Genomic DNA, 24,746 nt, shown 5'->3' on the forward strand with positions numbered 1-24,746 from the left:
CTTCTGATCTGGTCATTACATCTAGTCAGACCTTTCTGCCCCCGCTGGTGAAAGATTTGTCTTCCTGTGCATTGTGCTAAAGCTAAGTGGTTGGAGTAGAGTTGTTGCAATAGTTATCTGTGATTTGCTGTAGTACGTGTGTGTTTATCTCCTGGTCCCTGTTCCTGTTTAGTTTATTCCTCTCTGTCCCTATCCTCTTCCCTGTCAGTAGGTTGGTGCTTTTGTATGATAGAGGTTTTCTGTAATCTCTGCTTTGTCTTTGTGTCTTGTTTACCTTACATTTCTGTCCCATGTCTCAGGGGCTGGGAGAGGGGACAGACCAGGGTTTAACATGAGCATAGTAAGGTCGGAGACTCTGGCCTCTTTACATTCCAGAGTACCCCCGTGACAGGGATATTAAGGGATCCAGGGTCAAGTTGGAGGTCCCCTTTTTTTTACCAAAGATTGTCACAGCGTGACACTGGGTTATCAGACAACAGAATTGTGACAATAAGTCTCTATGAGCAACTTGCCACTGGGATTTGTTACCATTCCTTGAGGCAACCCTGACTTGTACTTCTCAACAGCTTTGTCCATGACTTCTTTGGAGATCTCCTTGGTCTTCATGGTGTTGTTTAGAGATCTACTTGGTCTTCATGGTGTTGTTTCGATATGTCCTTGGTTGTCCCGACACAGTTGTTGGGTGACCAGGGTCTCCTTCCCTGTCCCTAACACTAGGGGGCGCCCTAGATCGCCCTACTCCCCAGGATACTTTTGAAGGTGAAGATGCCGGGGCCTCCACCCTTGCCTTTTCGACTGTGTTAGCCCTTAGTCTGTTCTCTTTCCCCTCCCAGGGCAGGGGGGCGCTACTGTGCACCCATAGTACACCAACCCGACAAACAAGGCAACACAAACAAGAGTTAACAGAAAACTCCATGCATACAACATTACAAAATATTCACTCACATATAACAGAGGAATGCACTGGGGTGTGGAGGTAGGGGAATAAACCAAAACAGAGAAGGATAAGGAATTACCACACATACAAACCAAGCAACAGTCACAGATAGCTCCTCTGACTCTCCTTCTTATATGAAGTCCTCTCCCTCCGTTAGCCATGCAGCAAATGCTAGCTCTGACAAGGATTTGTATCAGAGCCCAGATTATAAAGGGGAATGGAGTGGCTAACCGAGCTCAGCTGTGAGCACAGGGATTTCTAACATGTCTGATTAACCCCTGTTCTGCCAGAAGGAATAAACACATTTAAAACGAAGGAGAACTGCTTCTTCTTCGCGCTGGAGTAGGAGCAATCCAATGCTGCGGTCTTCTGGCTCCACACTGCTGCGATAACCCCATGACATTGGTCTTCATGGTGGTGTTTGGAGATCTCCTTGGTCTTCATGGTGTTGTTTGGAGATCTCCTTGGTCTTCATGGTGGTGTTTGGAGATCTCCTTAGTCTTCATGGTGTTGTTTGGAGATATCCTTGGTCTTCACGGTGGCATTTGGGGATCTCCTTGGTCTTCATGGTATTGTTTGGAGATCTCCTTGGTCTTCACGGTGGCTTTTGGGGATCTCCTTGGTCTCCATGGTGGTGTTTGGAGATCTCCTTGGTCTACGTGGTGGTGTTTGGAGATCTCCTTGGTCTTCACGGTGGCTTTTGGGGATCTCCTTGGTCTCCATGGTGGTGTTTGGAGATCTCCTTGGTCTTCATGGTGGTGTTTGGAGATCTCCTTGGTCTTCATGGTGTTGTTTGGAGATCTCCTTGGTCTTCACGGTGGCTTTTGGGGATCTCCTTGGTCTCCATGGTGGTGTTTGGAGATCTCCTTAGTCTTCATGGTGGTGTTTGGTTAGTGGAGCCTCTTGTTAATGTAGTTGCAACCCCTGTGGCCTTTCAGAAAAGGTAAAGTGTATATAGTGACAGACATGTGACCCTTACATTGCACACAGTGGGACGTCCTGTCACCAAGCATGGGACTTATGAAGGGAATTGCTAGCAGCTGAAATTTTTAGGGGCTTCATAGTAAAAGGGGTGAATACATATGCACATGCCAATTGTTAGTTATTTTATCCCAAAATTTAATTTATGCCGATATTTTTCTCACTTCACCAACTTAGACTATTTCGTGCTGATGCATCACACACAAATCATGTTAGAAAAATATTTGCACACAGGTTGAAATGTAATAAAATAGTTAAATAGCCAAGGGGGTGAATAATTTCACAGGTATATTCCATCTCCTTAAACTCTGATTATAGAGTAACTCCATTTATATCATTATATTAACCGGCTACATCTCTTTATAGCACTGGAAAAAAAGAGAAGCCTGGAATTGTCGTAAACCTTCTTCTCCTGCACTGGAGAGGTCCTAACCCGGCATATCCAAGGGATATGTTATAAGTGACCTCTGGGACCTGCGGGGCCGGGTCACGTGCTCGCTAGTGAGGAGTGGGCTCTCTATTCAGCTATATGGGAGGAATCCCGACATGCCCAGCTTCTTCTCTACTGTCAGCCATGTTCTCGAAGGCAGATGTGGATCCCAGCCATGGACCCATCATTTATGGCTTATCCTGTGGAAATATATTACACGTATTAGAAAGAGCAACTGCTTTAAGTAAAATGTTCAAGACAAAGTTGATATTAGATCCCAGACTCTGCGAAGATTTGTCTGTGTTTACTTTCAATAAACTCGCTATTTCCTCCACAATTATGGTTCATTTTCTGATGTTTGGCGAAAAGAAATGAAGTTTGACGGCTTTCACGCTGACGGACTGTGACCTTAATGACATCATTGAGTTAAATACCACGCTCAACATCAAATACTCTTTTTTTTTGAGCAAGGAACAAGCACAGTTTTAATTTTAAAAAAAACATAAAAAAAGTTTTCAATTATTAAAGACGAAAATAAAATGTGGCAAATTCTTCTTGAGTGGAAGTGGAGTTTCTTATAAATTGGGACAAGTTGCATAACCGGGAACATTTCGGCCAGTTAGGGCTTTTATCAAACCGATGATCCATGTGGTCAGAATTCAGAGTTACAACGATTTGCTTTTGGGATGAGTCTGTAGAGGTCACGATGGTGACTTTCCAATGACTTCTAGAAGACCTTGAGTTTTTCTTCTAGACTTTGTGGGACAAATCCTTTAAAGATGAAGATGTTGTCTGAAGCCGTAGCCCGTGGTAAGAACATGATGAGACTTTCTTATTTAGCTGACTACTACTTTTCCAAGTTGAATTTTTTTTTCAGAGTCTTAATGACGGTGGGATAATGCTTCTCCAAAACGGGCAGGAATTTATCGTTATCTTCGTGATCCACAGAGTTAAGGAGTAGTCTCATCCTCTCCTGACTGCTGCCTTTTTTCCAGATGCTGTCGTATTGCTCCTGGGTCAGGAATCCTTCCTCCAGAAGATCATCCAGAACCGGATCCACTTGTGTGATTAACTTTATTAGGTTGTTTCGATTTTCATTCACAAAATTATTCTTATCTGTGGAAAATGAAGAAAATATCATTACAAAAAAAAGAGCTGATGAAGAACTTTTTTTTAGGTATTTCATTAAAGCTGCATCTATAAAAACCCAACTATGGACCCACGTGTGTTTAGGCACCGCGGCATGTCCACCTCTGGGACCTGCGGGGCCGGGTCATGAGAGGAGTTCGGATGGTGAAGCAGCCCCCATCATTAAAAAAAACCTGCAAAACCCCCAAAACACGGCGAGAGAAACTGAGACGGGACAAAATCCCTCCGAGCAAGAAAAGATACAGACTTGGATGTTCGCAATCTCTCATCAAGTAGAGGATTTGCCAAGTTCTGCACCTTCCAACAACTTTACCTTATTCTCGGCGGTCCTGGTCACTAATTTGTAAAGGATTTATCGCTATTCTCTGCCAGATATTGAGGCTCCATTAGAAAATATACCGTAATGACTGAATACTAAGCACGTAGATTCCTGGAACAAGTCGCCGCGGCTTGTCTGTCAAGGTCGTTTATTAGTTTGTCCTTTTATCCTTTGGACTGTAGGCACCATGGTTCAAGAACTGGTAGAATATGACCTGTTAATTTGCCTAGGAACAAAATGCAAACAGAGCTAGGCTCACCCACCGCTGCCCCGTTGACGGCTCTCCTCCACTGCCCCAGTGCTGACCCTTTCCCACTGCTAGCGCTCCTTCACTGCCCCAGAGCCGGCTGTCCTCCGCTGCCAACTCTCCTCTGCCCCAGTGCCGACTCTCCCCCGCTTCCTCAGTGTTTGCTCTCCCTTGTTGCTAGCGCTCCTCCACTGCCCCAATGCTGACCCTTTCCCGCTGCTAGCGCTCCTTCACTGCCCCAGAGCCGGCTCTCCCCTGCTGCCAGCTTTCCCCCGCTGCCCCAGTGTTTGCTCTCCCTTGTTGCTAGCGCTCCTCCGCTGCCCCAGTGTTTGCTCTCCCCTGTTGCTAGCGCTCCTCCGCTGCCCCAGTGTTTGCTCTCCCCTGTTGCTAGCGCTCCTCCGCTGCCCCAGTGTTTGCTCTCCCCTGTTGCTAGCGCTCCCCCGCTGCCCCAGTGTTTGCTCTCCCCTGTTGCTAGCGCTCCTCCGCTGCCCCAGTGTTTGCTCTCCCCTGTTGCTAGCGCTCCTCCGCTGCCCCAGTGTTTGCTCTCCCCTGTTGCTAGCGCTCCCCCGCTGCCCCAGTGTTTGCTCTCCCCTGTTGCTAGCGCTCCTCCGCTGCCCCAGTGTTTGCTCTCCCCTGTTGCTAGCGCTCCTCCGCTGCCCCAGTGTTTGCTCTCCCTTGTTGCTAGCGCTCCCCCGCTGCCCCAGTGTTTGCTCTCCCCTGTTGCTAGCGCTCCCCCGCTGCCCCAGTGTTTGCTCTCCCCTGTTGCTAGCGCTCCTCCGCTGCCCCAGTGTTTGCTCTCCCCTGTTGCTAGCAATCCTCCGCTGCCCCAGTGTTGGCTGTCCCTCGTTGTCAGTGCTCCTTGACTGCCCCAGAAGTGGCTCTCCTCCGCTGCCCTAGTGCCGCCTCTTCCCCGCTGCCGGCTTTCCTCCGCGGCCCCAGTGTTTTATCTCCCTTGTTGCTAGCACTTCTCCACTGCCTCAGTGCCATCTCTCCTCCACTGCCCCGGTGTTCGCTGACAGGCTGCAGCGGTCACATGTGCTGTAGTAGTGACATCACCGCAGCAGCCTGTCAGCAATCAGTAAGGTTCAGTTGGTCATTTTTACCCCACACAAGCCTTTTTAGAAAAGAGAATAATTCTTGGACAACCCCTTGAGGGGAAGCTGCCATCAGAAAATTACCTATTGTATAAATCAGGTTTTTGAATGAAATGTTTTTGTCTTTTTTTATTATTATTTTTACAGTGTTTTATTTTCTAAATCACAATCTGTATTAAATCTAAAAAAATAAAAATCTTGCAATTTTCACACCGGCCAATGGGGCGTTTTTAGACTCTAACCTCCTGGGTTTTCAGTATATAACATGCACATTAGCAGCAATGAACAGACTGTGATTCTATCTTTTGTATTGTAGCATCTGATGAGCGTGTGCAAAGGTCAATGTGAAGGGAGGAGGAGCAGGGGAGCTGTGACATCGCCTACTATGATTGATGGATCCTGTGTTATTAGCAGTGTATGGAGATAATCAATAATTGGAAACCTGCCTCTGATGATAAGGAGTCTGCTGAAAACTCTTCTGGAATGAATATGAAGTAAGAGTCTAAAATAACCCAAGTGGCCAGTGAGAAAATTGCTAAATTTCGTTTTTTTAACCCCTTTACCCCCAAGGGTGGTTTGCACGTTAATGACCGGGCCAATTTTTACAATTCTGACCACTGCCCCTTTATGAGGTTATAACTCTGGAACGCTTAAATGGATCTTGGCGAATCTGACATTGTTTTCTCGTGACATATTGTACTTCATGATAGTTGTAAAATGTCTTCGATATAACTTGCATTTATTTGTGAAAAAAACGGATATTTGGCGAAAATTTAGAAAATTTCGCAATTTTCCAACTTTGAATTTTTATGCCCTTAAATCACAGACATATGTCACACAAAATACTTAATAAATAACATTTCCCACATGTCTACTTTACATCAGCACCATTTTGGAACCAAATTTTTTTTTGTTAGGGAGTTATAAGGGTTAAAAGTTGACCAGAAATTTCTCATTTTTACAACACCATTTTTTTTTAGGGACCACATCTCATTTGAAGTCATTTTGAGGGGTCTATATGATAGAAAATACCCAAGTGTGACACCATTCTAAAAACTGCACCCCTCAAGGTACTCAAAACCACTTTCAAGAAGTTTATTAACCCTTCAGGTGTTTCACAGGAATTTTTGGAATGTTTAAATAAAAATGAACATTTAACTTTTTTTCACACAAAATTTATTTCAGCTCCAATTTGTTTTATTTTACCAAGGGTAACAGGAGAAAATGGACCCCCAAAGTTGTTGTACAATTTGTCCTGAGTACGCTGATACCCCATATGTGGGGGTAAACCACTGTTTGGGCGCATGTCAGAGCTCGGAAGGAAAGGAGCGTCATTTGACTTTTCAATGCAAAATTGACTGGAATTGAGATGGGACGCCATGTTGCGTTTGGAGAGCCCCTGATGTGCCTAAACATTGAAACCCCCCACAAGTGACACCATTTTGGAAAGTAGACCCCCTGAGGAACTTATCTAGATGTGTGGTGAGCACTTTGACCCAACAAGTGCTTTACAGAAGTTTATAATGCAGAGCCGTAAAAATAAAAAATCATATTTTTTCACAAAAATGATCTTTTCGCCCCCATTTATTTATTTTCCCAAGGGTAAGAAAAGAAATTAGACCACAAAAGTTGTTGGGCAATTTGTCCTGAGTACGCTGATACCCCATATGTGGGGGGGAACCACTGTTTGGGCGCATAGCAGAGCTCAGAAGGGAAGAAGCGCTATTTTACTTTTCAATGCAAAATTGACTGGAATTAAGATGGGACGCCATGTTGCGTTTGGAGAGCCCCTGATATGCCTAAACATTGAAACCCCCCACAAGTGACACCATTTTGGAAAGTAGACCCCCTAAGGAACTTATCTAGATGTGTTTTGAGAGCTTTGAACCCCCAAGTGTTTCACTACAGTTTATAACGCAGAGCCGTGAAAATAAAAATTCCTCTTTTTTTTCACAGAAATGATATTTTAGCCCCCAGCTTTGTATTTTTACAAGGGTAACATAATAAACTGGACCCCAAAAGTTGTTGTCCAATTTGTCCTGAGTACGCTGATACCCCATATGTGGGGGGGAACCACTGTTTGGGCGCATGGCAGAGCTCGGAAGGAAAGGAGTGCCATTTGGAATGCAGACTTAAATGGATTGGTCTGCAGGCGTCACGTTGCATTTGCAGAGCCCCTGATGTACCCAAACAGTAGAAACCCCACACAAGTGACCCCAAATTGTAAACTAGACCTCCCAAGGAACTTATCTAGATGTGTTGTGAGAACTTTGAACCCCCAAGTGTTTCACTACAGTTTATAACGCAGAGCAGTGAAAATAAAAAAAAAAAATTTTTTCACAAAAATGATTTTTTAGCCCCCAGTTTTGTATTTTCACAAGGGTAACAGGATAAATTGGACCCCAAAAGTTGTTGTCCAATTTGTCCTGTGTACGCTGATACCCCATATGTGGGGGTAAACCACTGTTTGGGCGCATGGCAGAGCTCGGAAGGGAAGGAGCGCCGTTTGGAATGCAGACTTAGATGGATTGGTCTGCAGGCGTCACGTTGCATTTGCAGAGCCCCTGATGTACCTAAACAGTAGAAACCCCCCACAAGTGACCCCATATTGGAAACTAGACCCCCCAAGGAACTTATCTAGATGTGTTGTGAAAACTTTGAACCCCCAAGTGTTTCACTACAGTTTACAACGCAGAGCCGTGAAAATAAAAAATCTTTTTTTTTTCCACAAAACTTATTTTTTAGCCCCCAGTTTTGTATTTTCCCAAGGGTAACAGGAGAAATTGGACCCCAAAAGATGTTGTCCAATTTGTCTTGAGTACGCCGATACCCCATATGTTGGGGTAAACCCCTGTTTGGGCACACGGGAGAGCTCGGAAGGGAAGGAGCACTGTTTTACTTTTTCAACGCAGAATTGTCTGGAATTGAGATTGGATGCCATGTCCCGTTTGGAGAGCCCCTGATGTGCCTGGACAGTGGAAACCCCCCAATTTTAACTGAAACCCTAATCCAAACACACCCCTTACCCTAATCCCAACGGTAACCCTAACCACACCTCTAACCCAGACACACCCCTAACCCTAATCCCAACCCTATTCCCAACCGTAAATGTAATCCAAACCCTAACCCTAACTTTAGCCCCAACCCTAACTGTAGCCCTAACCCTAGCCCTAACCCTAGCAATAACCCTAGCCCTAACCCTAGCAATAACCCTAGCCCTAACCCTAACCCTAGCCCTAACCCTAGCCCTAACGCTAGCAATAACCCTAGCCCTAACCCTAGCCCTAACCCTAGCCCTAACCCTAGCAATAACCCTAGCAATAACCCTAGCAATAACCCTAGCAATAACCCTAGCAATAACCCTAACCCTAGCAATAACCCTAGCCCTAACCCTAGCCCTAACCCTAATGGGAAAATTGAAATAAATACATTTTTTTATTTTTCCCTAACTAAGGGGGTGATGAAGGGGGGTTTGATTTACTTTTATAGCGGGTTATTTAGCGGATTTTTATGACTGGCAGCCGTCACACACTGAAAGACGCTTTTTATTGCAAAAAATATTTTTTGCGTTACCACATTTTGAGAGCTATAATTTTTCCATATTTGAGTCCACAGAGTCATGTGAGATCTTGTTTTTTGCGGGACGAGTTGACGTTTTTATTGGTAACATTTTCGGGCACATGACATTTTTTGATCGCTTTTTATTCCGATTTTTGTGAGGCAGAATGATCAAAAACCAGCTATTCATGAATTTCATTTGGGGGGGGCGTTTATACCGTTCCACGTTTGGTAAAATTGATAAAGCAGTTTTATTCTTCGGGTCAGTACGATTACAGCGATTCTTCATTTATATCATTTTTTTATGTTTTGGCGCTTTTATACGATAAAAACTATTTTATAGAAAAAATAATTATTTTGGTATCGCTTTATTCTCAGGACTATAACTTTTTTATTTTTTTGCTGATGATGCTGTATGGTGGCTCGTTTTTTGTGGGACGAGATGACGTTTTCAGCGGTACCATGGTTATTTATATCCGTCTTTTTGATCGCGTGTTATTCCACTTTTTGTTCGGCGGTATGGTAATAAAGCGTTTTTTGCCTCGTTTTTTTTTTTTTTTCTTACGGTGTTTACTGAAGGGGTTAACTAGTGGGGCAGTTTTATAGGTTTTATAGGTTGGGTCGTTACGGACGCGGCGATACTAAATATGTGTACTTTTATTGTTTTATTTTTTTTATTTAGATAAAGAAATGTATTTATGGGAATAATATATATATTTTTTTCTTTATTTAGGAATTTATTTTTTAGTTATTTTTTTACACATGTGGAAACATTTTTTTTTTACTTTTTTACTTTGTCCCAGGGGGGGACATCACAGATCATTGATCTGGCAGTGTGCACAGCACTCTGCCAGATCTACGATCTGCTGTGCAGGGCTGCAGGCTTACCAGGTGTCTGCTCTGAGCAGGCACTCGGTAAGCCACCTCCCTCCCTGCAGGACCCGGATGCCGCGGCCATCTTGGATCTTTGACCTGCGGCGAGGAGGGAGGTAGGAGACCCTCGGAGCAACGCGATCACATTGCGTTGCTGCGGGGGTCTCAGGGAAGCCCGCAGGGAGCCCCCTCCCTGCGCGATGCTTCCCTATACCGCCGGTACACTGCGATCATGTTTGATCGCGGTGTACCGGGGGTTAATGTGCCGGGGGCGGTCCGTGACCGCTCCTGGCACATAGTGCCGAATGTCAGCTGCGATATGCAGCTGACACCCGGCCGCGATCGGCCGCGCTCCCCCCGTGAGCGCGGCCGATCGCGTATGACGTACTATCCCGTCGGTGGTCATACGGGCCCACCCCACCTCGACGGGATAGTACGTCAGATGTCAGAAAGGGGTTAATAATGCTTGTGATATAGGAAAAAAAAAATATTAACAAAGATTTGTAGCCTGATTTCAATAATAGGTGATTTTTCAGCAGACTGGTCACAAATCCGACAGTTCCTTTACTGCTCGTTGGAGGCTTACTTGCTGTTTTTGGTTTCTCATCTTCCTCTCTCGGCTCCTTTCTCGCACGTTTGCCTCCCACAGCTCCACCGGAGGTTTGCGCTTTCACAGGTGACTTTTCTGTCGTTGTTGGTTCTGCACAGACATAAGTGTAACCTGCTCAGGACTCCATGAATAACATCGTCATCTGCCGTTATGTGGCCGCGATCGTCCACCAGAAGAGGTCTGGGGAACACTAATGGACTAAGAATATAACCAAACTTCCAAAATGTGACCTTTACCCAAAAACCAACAGAATATTATTTAGTATCACTCGATACTACTGGGCCGTTTACCAGTTTTTGGTTTCCTTCCTCTTTTAGGTTTGATTTCTTCACCAGGTCGTTGTGTTGTCCCCGGTTCACACCCCGTATCGGCCCCCGCGGTTTGTACGGTCACGGCCGGCTTAGGACTATCTCCTGCTCCTGTGATCTTCTCCGGCTCCTCGGCACTGACCCGTCCACCGCTCGTCCGAGGAGCTTCATACATGAAACAGAAAGAAAGAGGAACATAAAGAATGACGGAGACATCCTGAATGTGAGTGGGATCTACTGGGGGGCAACTATTATGTAACTTGGCCAAAATTTAGGTGAAAGAATAAAATGGAAAACTTTGGAGAATACGGTTTGGTAAAAAAAAATCCACTTTTTATTCCGTAGTCCTGCCAGAATCTCATTTACACCCTTACGAGACTCTTCAATAGACTTCTGCATTATCCTTCTCCACAGCCTCCCACCTAACACTCTGGTGCCCCCAATCTTCTGCACAGGTTCCACCTCTCCCCTTGTTACTCCTGTGCTGCCGCCCTCCTGCTTCCCCACACATGACACTGTCTTCTCCATACATCTCTGACTGCTCGTTGGAGGCTTTCTTGCTCTTTTTGGTTTCTCATCTTCCTCTCTCGGCTCTTCTCTCGCACGTTTGCCTCCCGCAGCTCCACCGGTGGTTTGCGCTTTCACAGGTGACTTCTCCGTGGTTGTTGGCTCTGCACAGACATAAGTGTAACCTGCTCAGGACTCCAAGAATAACATCGTCATTTGCCGTTATGTGGCAATGATCGTCCACCAGAAGAGGTCACATCTGGGGAACACTAATGGACTAAGAACATAACCAAACTTCCAAAATGTGACCTTTACTCAATAACACTCCCCCCATCCAATAAAATATTATTGTGTACCACCCGATGCTACTCGGCCGTTTACCAGTTTTTGGTTTCCTTCCTCTTTTTGGTTTGACTTCTTCACCAGGTTGTTGGCTTGTCCCCGGTTCACACCCCTTATCGGCCCCCGCAGGTTGTACGGTCACTGCCAGCTTAGGACTATCTCCTGCTCCTGTGATCTTCTCCGGCTCCTCGGCACTGACCCGTCCACCGCTCGTCCGAGGAGCTTCATACATGAAACAGAAACAAGTAACATAAAGAATGATGGAGACGTCCTGAATGTGAGTGGGATCTACTGGGGGGGCAACTACTATGTAACTTGGACAAAATTTAAGAGAATGATTAAAATGGAAGCGTTGGAGAATTTGGTTTGGAATTTTTTTCCCTTTTTTTAATGGTATTACTTATTTATGTTACATAGGTGTAACCTGCTCATGACTCCACTAATAACACTGTCATCCACAGTTATGGGGCCGCGATCGTCCAGCAGAAGAGGTCACATCTGGGGAACGCTTATAAATGAATATGACATTTGCTCATAGACCCCATCCAATACCACCTTATGCTGCTCCACACCACCCAACGCTCCACAGCTGTTTACCGTTTTTTGGCTTTCTTCCTCTTTTGGGCTTGGTTTCTTCAGTTTGTTGGCTTGTCCCCAGTTCACATTCTGTCTCGGCCCCCGTGGGTTGTACGGTCACGGTCGGCTTAGGTCTATATCCGGCTTTTATAATCTTCTCCGGCTCCTCGGCACTGACCTGTCCACCGCTCGTCCGAGGAGCTTCATACATGAAACAGAAAAAAAAAATGCAAAACAAATTTCATAGCGGGAAGAATGATGAAGACGCCATGAGCTTGGGGACGGCTACTAGACGACTTGAGATATAAATTGGGCAAAAATTGTAAAACTTTAGCAAATTTTACGTTTGCCTAAGAATTTGCTCCCTTTTGCAGTTTGGTTTAAGTAAATAGGGCTTAGTGGTGGAGGAGTGACCTCCTATGCCGAAGCAAATTTCTTATCATTTATATCAGATATCGGTCTGTTTTTACGATTCCCGTCCTTCGTAGGAACTATGACGTAGTTTGCTCCAGCCCATTTTTCAGTAAGATCACTGGTATTCAGTAAAAAAAGGAGATCTGCCAATTTGTCCGTCCACCCTCGTCTACACCCTTAAGGAGACCACTGTTACCAGCCCCACCGCAGTCTCATAAGGTCAATACCTGGGGGAACCTTTGCCGTAATCTTCTCTTTTACTGAGAAGAGTGTAGCTAATTTCTGACTTCCGTCAACCCTGATCTATTGGCTACTTCTCTAGATTTTAGCACCGACCCCTACAGACCATGGATGGTGGTCACCACATCTAGGACCTTTCTACTGTCTGCCCCAATGACCACAGTAACGCTGGACTGAATCAGTTTAATCATCAGCTTCATCAGTCTAATATTACACTCACCGGGCTCGGCTTCTTTTGGGTTTTTCTTTTCATTTTTATCTGTTAAGATAAAAGAAACACATCATGTTTCGGACAAGCTGTGGTCCAGCAGTTGGACCTCCAGTCATCCGGATCTGCAAAGGAAAAGTGGCTGCACATGTACAAGTCATAAAACCTCCGAAGAAGAGCAGGGACTACCTCCTCCGAATCCGCATGTTTGATTGACGTCTGTGAGATATCAATTTCTGGACAATCCCTTCAATTAATAAAATGAAGCCGGCTATATTATCATATAACCCAATGTAGTGAGGCCGAGCTCTGATGATATTGGTATAGGCAGAAGAATGAACTGATAAACTATGGCATGTATTCCTCATAATAGGAAGTATTGAACAGTAGGTGTAAAAAATGCTAAAAAAGACTTAAAATTTCCAGTAAAATGTTCAGTCATAGCGCTTTGCTTTGCTCCTCATGGTCGTGGACTAATTTTGAGTCCTGCCCATGGACAACTCGAAACGTCTTCATTAACTTCCATTTTGGGCCATTCTTGCATAAATCACCCTTTTAGGAAATATGTCTACAGGCCTCCCATGCACGTTAGACTACGGTCAGCCAAGCTCGTCGATATCAGTGGGGTCGGCCGACGGTCTAATGTGTGTGGTTCTCCCAACTCAGCCCCGACAGGTGATGTTGAGGGAGAGAATATCCATCATGTCTGATTTCCACCAGTCGATATTTTTGTTTCCTGGAGATAACAGAGAATATAGGAGATCTTGGTCGAACGTTCCTGCCTACGAACGTTCCTGCCTACGAAACATTCGGCTAACAGCTATCTATTATGTTTGTGGGGCTTTAGTCTCTGACATTGGGGAGACGAGGAAAAGTAATCTCCATTCTTCCCTCCAATCAATCATTACTGAGTTAATTAGTGATTTAAGGACCTCAAAATATTCCGCACCTTTCGCTGGATGGACGATGTGAAGGAGAAGGGTTCTCCGAGTGTCCCCTCCTCTGTGTCACCAGTATGACCAGTGACGGCTCCTGCGTAAGATGACTAATAACTCAATAAATCAATGTACCTATTAATCTGCTCACCTCCTCGGAGATCTTTCTCTAGGTCAACCCGAATCTGATTTTCGTTGAGGTTCCTCAGAGCTTCTCTGACTTTCACTGGCCCGTGTTTTACCGTGTAGGAATTTATGATAATGTCGGCCACCTCCATTGGAGTTTTTCCTTTTAGTCGGTCTGTCTGGATTTGGTTGCATCCTCGAGGAGCCTGGAGACCACAGAGAGCCCCAACGAAGGCGTCTAGACGGGCCTTGGACAAGTCTCTCAGACGGTTTCCCAGGATATTTATGATATTTGTAGTTTCTGTCCCCATAGTTGTAGAATCACAGATCCCGAAATCCCTTACAAATAAAGATTGACATTCAGTTACTGAAGGATCGAGAAATCCAAGGAACAACATCTCAGCGAGAGGAGAAAACTGTGATGTCTGAGGTGGAAGCGACACATCTCCGGTGGAAACTCAAGGTCACGAGGTGGTAAAATCTGGGCCTGGGAATCTCACTATATGTCAGCCATCATGGCTCTCACAGGTATCCTGCAGTCCTATGTAACACTACAGATAACAGTGATAACTCTCTGCGTACAGATAATGTAGTAGGTGTCACCTGCAGTCCTATGTAACACCACAGATAACACAGTGATAACTCTCTGCGTACAGATAATGTAGTAGGTGTCACCTGCAGTCCTATGTAACACCACAGATTACACAGTGAGTACAGATAATGTAGTAGATGTCACCTGCAGTCCTATGTAACACCACAGATAACACAGTGATAACTCTGAGTACAGATAATGTAGTAGATGTCTCCTGCAGTCCTATGTAACACCACAGATAACAGTGATAACTCTCTGCGTACAGATAATGTAGTAGGTGTCACCTGCAGTCCTATGTAACACCACAGATAACACAGTGATAACTCTCTGCGTACAGATAATGTAGTAGGTGTCACCTGCAGTCCTATGTAACACCACAGATTACACAGTGAGTACAGATAATGTAGTAGATGTCACCTGCAGTCCTATGTAACACCACAGATAACACAGTGATAACTCTCTGAGTACAGATAATGTAGTAGATGTCACCTGCAGCCCTATGTAACACCACAGATAACGCAGTGATAACTCTCTGAGTACAGATAATGTAGTAGATGTCACCTGCAGTCCCATGTAACACCACAGATAACACAGTGATAACTCTGAGTACAGATAATGTAGGAGATGTCACCTGCAGTCCTATGTAACACCACAGATAACACAGTGATAACTCCCTGAGTACAGATAATGTAGTAGATGTCACCTGCAGTCCTATGTAACACCACAGATAACACAGTGATAACTCTCTGAGTACAGATAATGTAGTAGATGTCACCTGCAGTCCCATGTAACACCACAGATAACACAGTGATAACTCTCTGAGTACAGATAATGTAGTAGATGTCACCTGCAGTCCTATGTAACACCACAGATAACACAGTGATAACTCTCTGAGTACAGATAATGTAGTAGAAGTCACCTGCAGTCCTATGTAACACCACACATAACACAGTGATAACTCTCTGCGTACAGATAATGTAGTAGATGTCACCTGCAGTCCTATGTAACACCACAGATAACACAGTGAGTCTTTTATTAAATAAAATACTTTCACATGACACTAACTATGATACACTACAAATAGAACACAACAAAACAAAACATAAGAACAAAGCTCCAATCAGACGGCCACAAAAGACAAAAAAGAAACCTACTAATCAGGGACAAGAAAGAAAATTCCAATTAAATAAAGAAAGCAAAAAGAAAAGACAACAAACAAAATACTCATAACTTACATTAATACCCCTGTAAAAATTATAAATAGTAATAAAATCATACAAGACCCCCGGCCCAGCTTCATTCATACTACTATATACAACCCCAACTACATTCACACCGTCCTATATACAATATAAACAATATATACACTATAAACACATTATATACAGATTTATACAACGCCGCAAACACAGCAAAACCCTACTGGTCCCACTGCCTTACCTTACAGCCACCCGCTTGCACCGCCACATACACCCTACAACAAACCTAAATACAATACACTATACAAAATTATTATTATTAAATTTTTTTTTTATTTTTTTTTTTTATTTTTTTTTTTATTTTTTTTTTATTTTATATATATATATATATATATATATATACACACACCTACACTAACTATCCCGCCACCCCTGATCCAGCTCTGGCCACAAAGTTCAGGAATTATCCGAGCTAGGATCAGGCCCCAAAGTTTTTCCCCAGGCGGGGCCTGGGCCAGGCCAGATCAGTCTCATATCACCGCTGTTGAAACCCCCCAATCCCCCACCCAACCTAACTAAGACCCTCTATTATACACACTATATACAATATATACAATACACTATATACAATATATACATAAACCAACTTCACAACCTACATACTCACCACCCAAGGCTCAAGTTCGATGCCTGCAAACCTTCTATTCAGGGAACAGAGATACAAAACAAAAATCTAGGGTGTAAAGATATCAGCCCACCACCAGGATATAGGAGCGCTAACGGACTAAGGCACCCCGAAGGAGAAACCCCTCCAGAGATGGGCCGCCCTCCGGGCACCCAGTCTTTCGCACTCCAGAGAACGCACCTTCACCAGGGCACCTAGGATGCTGCTACAAACTTCATCTACACGGAGGATTTTATGCTGCGTCGAAACTAAAACTCGTGCGTTCCACGTGAAGTACCTGACCACTGCGCTGACTAAGAATAAAGTGGCTCGGTCCCTTCTCCCGAGGTCTCTGAACGCTCCATAGGCCCACTCGGCATAGGACAGAGTGGCCAGCCGCGGCCAACCAATGGAAGCGCCCAGCCTGTTGTACACCTCTGTATTAAAAGGACAATGAAGCAGGAAGTGCTCCATGCTTTCCAGCATGGTAGCGCAAGCCTCACGGGGACAATTCCTGTCCACGGAGCTCCTGTGCTTCAAATTGTCCTTCACATACAACTTACCTTGGAAGCAGCGCCAAGTCAAGTCCCAATACTTCTTGGGGATCCTGCTAGAATTTAGCAAACTTAACCCAACCTCTAGATCCCGACTTGGGCAGTCCTTGAGGACCAATGGTCTCTGAAAATGCGAAAGCAAGACCCGCATGTCGAGGAGTTTCCTCGGGAGGGACCTCACTTCCCACATTCCCAGACCCCACCGGCGCATCATTTTCAGAACCGGGGTAACATAAGCCGGGAGATGCCCGTGCGGTGTGCGGAGATCCTTCAATCTTCCCCCTGTCTCCCATTCCTGGAAGAAAGGCTGAAACCATCCCTTGCAGGAGAATACCCACGGAGGAGCCCTCTCTTTCCAGAGGTTTGCCACGTTAACTTTCAAAAAGGTGTTCACTAGGAACACCACGGGGTTTACCATATTCAACCCCCCTAGTCTCCTCGTGCGGTAAGTGACCTCTCGTTTGACTAGATTCAGTCTATTCCCCCATAACATCTGGAAGAACAGACTGTAGACCCGTGTCCAGAGAGGCTCTGGTAAGACACAGACGCTGCCCAGGTAGATTAGCAAGGGGAGCAGGAAAGCTTTGCACAGGTCAACCCTTTCCCTCAGGGTCAAAGACCAACCCTTCCATTGGTCCACTCTTTGGGCGACACCTTTGATTCTGCCTTCCCAGTTTTTCGTGGGGTAATCACCCTGGCCAAATTCGATGCCTAGGACTTTGGCATGTTCTTGGGGTTCGGGGAGGGTGTCCGGAAGATCAAACGCGGGATCCCCGCCTCCCAGCCAGAGACTCTCACACTTGTCCTGGTTGACCTTGGACCCGGATGCCTCCGAGTAGCTCTCCACTTCTGACATCACCACCATCGCCTCCTCTTGCGAAGAAACAAAGACCGTGACGTCATCCGCGTAGGCCACTACCCTCAGGATAGCCTCCGGCGCCACCCCGCCCATCCCCACCCCCGCCAACGGCCCACAATCGACCCTTCTGAGGAAGGGATCGATCGCAAACGCGTAAAGCAAAGGGCTAAGAGGGCAGCCCTGGCGGACACCGGACTCTACCCCGAAAGGTTGTCCAATCCACCCGTTTACCAGAGGGAAAGTCTCAGCCCCTGCATACAAGGTCTTAAGCCAGTCCACAAACCCTCCAGGCAGACCATACCTCAAAAGAGTGGACCAGAGGTACTCGTGGTCAACCCGATCAAAGGCTTTTGCCTGATCCAGGGTCAGCAAGAACCCCTTCCAAAGGCCCGCCCTGCCTTGCTCCACGGCCTCTCGGACACCCAGAACAGCACTGAAAGTGCTACGGCCAGGAACGCAACAGTGCTGGGCCTCCGAAAGGAGCCGCGGCGCAAATTTCACCAGCCTGTTGAAGAGTATCTTAGCCAAAACCTTCCTGTCCACATTGAGAAGTGATATGGGACGCCAATTCTCAATGCGTGATGGATCCTTACCCTTTGACAAAATGATCAGAGCCGACCTCCTTAATGATCTCGGCAGAGTGCCCGAGGAGAGACACTCATTAAACACCTGAGTCAAGAGGGGGACCAAGGAGTCCCTAAAGGTCTTAAAGAACTCGGATGTTAAGCCATCCGGACCTGGCGATTTTTTGGGCCGGAGCCCATCGATCGCCAGTCTCACTTCCTCTTCTTTGATCGCTTCTGCCAAACCGCCCAGCGAGAGGTCAGCCCCTGGCTCAGGAACAGCTTCAGCCAGGAAAGCCGACATCCTGTCACGATCCAGTTCCTTCCTTCCCAAGAGGTGCGAGTAGTATGAACTGACGACCTCCAAGATCCCTGATCTGGACCTTCTCAGGGATCCCGTACTGTCCATCAGCCCCGTCACTATCTTACTATTCACTGACATCTTGCAGCTTCTGTAGGGGTCGGGCGAGTAGTACTTCCCGTAGTCCCTCTCAAAAACCAAAGATGCGTGCCTATCGTACTGACACCTCTTTAGCAAGGATTTCACACTGGAGATCGCCTCGCGGCTACCCCCAGTCGAGACAAGTTGCTCGAGTTTCCTCCTCAGGCTCTGATACAGGCGATCCCTGTTCAGGCTTCTGAGGTTCGAGAGTTGCCGGAAGAATCTCGCCACCCGATGTTTGAACATCTCCCACCACTCCGACTTAGTGTTACTTAGGCCCAGCAGCGGTACCTGGCTCTGAAGAAATTCCTCAAAGGACCGTCTTACAGCTTCTTCCTCAAGGAGTGACGAATTCAGCTTCCAATAACCTCTTCCCATCCGAGGAGTCTCTGTAACGCTCAGAGAAAACATAATCAAACAGTGATCGGAGAATTCCACCTCCACAACCGACAACGGCGAGGAAACGGCCTCCTCCTTCAAATAAAACCTGTCTATCCTAGACCTGCACTGACTACCTCTAAAATAGGTGAACCCCGCGTGGCCTGTGTTGTGCCGGATGTGGACATCCACCAGGCGTGCCTCACTTACTATCCTATTTAGCGCGACGCAATCGTAAGCCAGCCGGTCTACGGAACCTCCTCTATCACAGGGTCTCGTGACATTGTTGAAATCCCCTCCAAAGACCACCTGCCGACTCGAAAATAAGTAAGGTTTGATCTTCATGAAGAGACACTTGCGGTCCCACTTGGACTGGGGACTGTAGATGTTAATGAGCCGAAGCTCCTGTCCCCCCATGGAGACATCTAGGATCAAGCATCTCCCCATTTCTAACTCGATCAATCGTCTGCATTCAACCGCTGCGGTCTTAAAAAGGACCGCCACCCCGCTATACGGCTCGGCCGCGAGAGACCAGTAGGAGGGCCCGTGCCTCCACTCCCGCCTTGCTTTATGCATGGTTGATAGGTCGGTCAACCTGGTCTCCTGCAAAAACAAAATGTCGGCGTCAAGTTGGCCGAGAAAATGAAAGGCCGTGTACCTTGCCGCTTCTGACTTTATGCTGGCAACATTAATGGTTGCCAGCGTCAACGGGGTGGGTGCCGCCATCATGATTGATTGAATTAGATAGCCTTTTTCTTCCCACCCCCAACAGTTTCACCCTCTTCCTCTGACAATGATGAGTTTTTAGTGCGCTTAAGACAAACTGACTCATCCATTCTCTCCTTACATACACTCTGGCCCTTGTCTGGTGGTCCCGAGGTAGTCCCCCCCCCAGAAGGCTTTGTATTTGCCCCCTGAGAAGAAGACCCAGCGACCTCCTGAGCCCCAACAACCCCGTCCGCAACCTCCGGCCCCGGGTCCCCATCGCCCCCCTCTGGAGGGGAGTCCTGGAGGGCCCGGAACCGGTTAGAGAGATCCACCAGAGGGGGGGCGGCTGGACCTTCCAATGGCACCTGGATCAGGGCTACGGAGTCAGAGGGGTCGCACTCCGAGGAGGAGGCTCGAGGCCCGGACCCCCTCTTATCCTTAGTTGTTTTCCTGTTACCCTTTTTCTTTTGCTGTGACCACTCCCCCTCTCCCTCATCCAGACTGTCACCGGATGAAGGTTCCTGGGCAGACATGGCGTCCTTTTGCTCCTCTCTTTCAAGTCTCTTGACTTCCTCGCTCAATTCGCTGTCTTTAGGATCCTCAGCTGCAAGTGGAGCACCCGGGTCAGAGTTTAGGGTCATTACTCCCTGCCCCCTTTTCCCATGGCGCTGCTCCTGCCGCCTGATATTGGATGGCGGCAGCCTGCTCCTCACCGGTTCCCTGCCTCCTCCGCCTCTGCTGGTCCCTTCACCGGCGAGATTAGTCCCGGCTTTCGCCTGTCCCGCACTCGCCGCTTTCAGGACCGCATTGGCAAAGGAACGCGGACAGCGACTGAACGGGTGACCGAGGTCACCACACAGGTTACACCTAATCCTGCCACAGGTAGCAGCAAGATGGCCGAGGTCCCCACACAGTGCGCATTTCTGGGTGGTACACTGCGCACTGAAGTGTGTGGGGCTGCCGCACCTGTGACAGACCTTAGGCTGCCCCCGGTAGAAAATCAAGATCCTGTCCCTCCCCAAAAATGTTGAGGAAGGGATATGGGTAACGGTGTTTCCTGAAACCTTCAATTTCACCATGAAGGTCCAGGCTCCTGACCAGATACCATGCTCATCGAGGGTCTTCTCGGGAATACCGACGATGTCGCCGTATCGTCCAACCCAGGTGGAGATGTCGACACAGGAAAGTGACTCGTTACTGGTCAAAACGGTCACCTTCCTGACTGAGTTCTGGCGAGATATTGCCACAGCGAGGAAACCCTGCCATTCGGGGCGACCCCGAGCCAGCTCATGGCGAGACCAGAAAAGCTCAAGGCCCTCCGGTCTCACGAAGCTGACATCGAAGTAGGAGGTCCCATAGGGATGGATCAAGGCGAAGATGTCATATGCCACGAAGCCCATCCCCAGCAGGAGCTCAGCAACCTTTGACCGATCAGGACAGGCATCCTTGCTTACCCACTGGAGACGGGCCACGTTCCTACGGTTGCTCCTCTGCCCTGGTGTTGGCAGAGACCAGACAGTCTCTGCCCCTCTATCTCGGAAGGCGGAAAGACCGTGTCTCTCTATCCAGAAAGACAGATCAACCTCCCTCCCCTCTACATTGATGGAACTCTCCCCTCTCCTCAGGGCGTCCAGGAAGCGCTGTTGCAAGTCACCATCCTCAGGGTCACCAGACAAGGGCGCACTACTACCCCCAGCAGTGACAGCTGCTGAATAGCTTGGGGCTGAAGCCCCCGCCACCGCTGGGGGGGCAGCGGGACCACTACCTGCTTCCCCTCCACCAACATCAGTAATGCTCTCCTCATTCACTCCTCCACTACTCCCATCATTTGCAACATCACTACTCCCATCATTTACTCCACCACTGCTCCCATCATTCATTCCACCACTATTCCCACCATTCACTCCACCACTACTCCCATCATTCACTCCACTACTACTCCCATCATTTCCTGCACAGCTGCTTTCATTCTTCTTACCACTGCCACCACTTCCCGTCACTTTTTTTCCAGTATTCTCACCACCATTTGTCACAGTGTTCTCTGCACCTGCCACAGTCACATCCATTCCTTCCTCACTTGTGTCTGCTAGCTTCTCTGCACTCACACCTGCCGGACCGGGGGAGGGGTGCAGCACCACACTCGATTTCCCTTGATTGGTGCTGACTCTCTGTTGTGTCCTTGGAGCGCCTTGCCCCCCCACTGCAGCAGTTTGCACTTTATTATTTTGGGCCCGCTGCTCGTTGGGGGGCGCCGCCTGCCCCGCACCCACAGACTTCGCAGTCCTGGTGTCATGCTGGGGTGCTGGAGCACTCTGTCCCCCTGTCACAGCAGGGCGCCTCTTGTTCCCTGCAGATGATTTATCCTTTTTCTGTCCTTTTTGGACACGCTGCTCTCCTGTCACAGCTGCGTGCCTGTTCTCCTTTAAGGCGCACTGCGCCCCTGTCACAACAGTGCGCCCTCCTTTCGCCGCACCATGTTCCTCGGACCTGCCCCCCACAGCCCCGGCGTCGGCCGGCTCAGCCGTAGTGAGCAGGGATGGAGTCTGCCCACACCGTCCCCCTTTCGCAACGGCGTGGACACCCACCTCACCCCCCTCAGCCCCGGTGATAACCGGCTTAGCCGCAGAGGGCAGGGAGGGAAACTCCTCGGGGTCCCCTATGTCCGGCGCCGTGAGTACCTCCACAGCCTCGCCCCCTGCACTGTTCCCCGCACAGACGGCAGCACCGCCGGACGTCCTCCTCCTCTCCCCACCTTGCCTATGCCCCGGACCCACTGCAGAGCCCGTGCGTTTAGGTTTGGTGGGGTTTACACAGGAGATGGTAGGTGTAACATCATCCATCGGTACATATTTGTAACTCACCACCTCCCGTGCGGTCTCCGTCGTCTTCTTCTTCCTCTTCTTGGTTTCCTCTGCTGGCTCGTCCTCACCGAAGGAGAAGCGGTCCAGGTTCACTGGAGACTCCAGCTGTCTGATCTCCTGTAGCAGACCGCCCTCCTCCTCTTCCTCCGCTGACACTCCAGCCTGTGCTGTCGGAGTCCTCTGCCGTGCCGGGAGGCCGCTTCCCTGTTGTCGGCTCTGCGGCTCACTCTCCCGGCTGGTTCCAGCTTGTAGGACTCCAGTCACGACCACATCGGCGTCCTCCTCCTCCTCGTCGCTTAGGACGCCGGCTGGCGGTTCTCCTGAGGTATTTAACCCCTTCATTTCTGAGAACCGCCGCTGGTTCTTAAACCTCTCCAGGAAGGGACCTGCGCTTTTCTCAATCCCCTCCCGGAGGAGCACTAACCGGGCCACCTCATCTCTGAGGGCTCTTAACCTCTGGGAGGTCACAGGTTTCTCCTTGCTAGAGGCTCGGGTATTCAGGATCCGAGCCTCCCGCAGCTCCTCCTTCAGCCCGGTCAGTGCTTTGCCGGCGTCCTCGTACTCACGTAGCATGGCGACCACTCGGGAGGAGAAGGTACTCGTGGACTCGCCGGAGCTCCTCTCCCCCCAGGATGTTCCTGGGCTCTCCTTCCTGGGGCCTGGGGTGCCCCTGTCTCCCTCTCTGGGCGGACGATGAGCCGTCTCAGGGTTGGAGTAGGTGGGTATGGTTCTTCTCACCCGTCCTGACCTCCTCAGTCCCTCTTGGGCCAGTTGCTGTTGCTGCTGCTCTCTGTCCCCCGCCGGCACAGACCGGGGAACAGAAGCCTGGGAAGCCATGTCGGCCTCCCAGGAAGCCTGCCTCTCCCTGGGGAGAAGAGAGGCAGACTCTGGGCCTCCTGCTGGAAGTCCTGGAGCTCACAATACAGGTGCTGCTCCCAGCAGGGTGTGACTGATTGTGCGCACCTGTCCTCCACACTCAGTCCTGTGTAACACCACAGATAACACAGTGATATCTCTCTGAGTACACATAATGTAGTAGGTGTCACCTGCAGTCCTATGTAACACCACAGATTACACAGTGAGTACAGATAATGTAGTAGATGTCACCTGCAGTCCTATGTAACACCACAGATAACACAGTGATAACTCTCTGCGTACAGATAATGTAGTAGATGTCACCTGCAGTCCTATGTAACACCACAGATAACACAGTGATAACTCCCTGAGTACAGATAATGTAGTAGATGTCACCTGCAGTCCTATGTAACACCACAGATAACACAGTGATAACTCTCTGAGTACAGATAATGTAGTAGATGTCACCTGCAGTCCCATGTAACACCACAGATAACACAGTGATAACTCTGAGTACAGATAATGTAGGAGATGTCACCTGCAGTCCTATGTAACACCACAGATAACACAGTGATAACTCCCTGAGTACAGATAATGTAGTAGATGTCACCTGCAGTCCTATGTAACACCACAGATAACACAGTGATAACTCTCTGAGTACAGATAATGTAGTAGATGTCACCTGCAGTCCCATGTAACACCACAGATAACACAGTGATAACTCTGAGTACAGATAATGTAGGAGATGTCACCTGCAGTCCTATGTAACACCACAGATAACACAGTGATAACTCCCTGAGTACAGATAATGTAGTAGATGTCACCTGCAGTCCTATGTAACACCACAGATAACACAGTGATAACTCTCTGAGTACAGATAATGTAGTAGATGTCACCTGCAGTCCCATGTAACACCACAGATAACACAGTGATAACTCTGAGTACAGATAATGTAGGAGATGTCACCTGCAGTCCTATGTAACACCACAGATAACACAGTGAGTCTTTTATTAAATAAAATACTTTCACATGACACTAACTATGATACACTACAAATAGAACACAACAAAACAAAACATAAGAACAAAGCTCCAATCAGACGGCCACAAAAGACAAAAAAGAAACCTACTAATCAGGGACAAGAAAGAAAATTCCAATTAAATAAAGAAAGCAAAAAGAAAAGACAACAAACAAAATACTCATAACTTACATTAATA

At 47.7% G+C, this 24,746-nt stretch overlaps 1 protein-coding gene across 3 annotated transcripts in view; it reads right to left on the minus strand.

The window, feature by feature from the left end:
* Positions 1–2,803: 2,803 nt before the first annotated feature.
* LOC143785182 (uncharacterized) overlaps positions 2,804–24,746 on the minus strand; it is a 31,208-nt gene continuing 9,265 nt past the window's right edge. For all 3 annotated transcript variants that reach the window (XM_077273889.1, XM_077273890.1, XM_077273891.1), the window contains exons 2-8: positions 13,880–14,193; positions 12,806–12,844; positions 11,953–12,132; positions 11,395–11,577; positions 11,037–11,177; positions 10,175–10,671; positions 2,804–3,464 (exon numbers count right to left, since the gene is read on the minus strand). In XM_077273889.1, the coding sequence (XP_077130004.1) occupies positions 10,463–10,671; positions 11,037–11,177; positions 11,395–11,577; positions 11,953–12,132; positions 12,806–12,844; positions 13,880–14,165 (1,038 nt within the window). In that variant the 5' untranslated portion in view covers positions 14,166–14,193 and the 3' untranslated portion in view covers positions 2,804–3,464; positions 10,175–10,462. The remainder of the gene's footprint in view (positions 3,465–10,174; positions 10,672–11,036; positions 11,178–11,394; positions 11,578–11,952; positions 12,133–12,805; positions 12,845–13,879; positions 14,194–24,746) is intronic.

This window comes from Ranitomeya variabilis, chromosome 7, assembly GCF_051348905.1.
Source record: "Ranitomeya variabilis isolate aRanVar5 chromosome 7, aRanVar5.hap1, whole genome shotgun sequence".
Classification (NCBI taxonomy): domain Eukaryota; kingdom Metazoa; phylum Chordata; class Amphibia; order Anura; family Dendrobatidae; genus Ranitomeya; species Ranitomeya variabilis.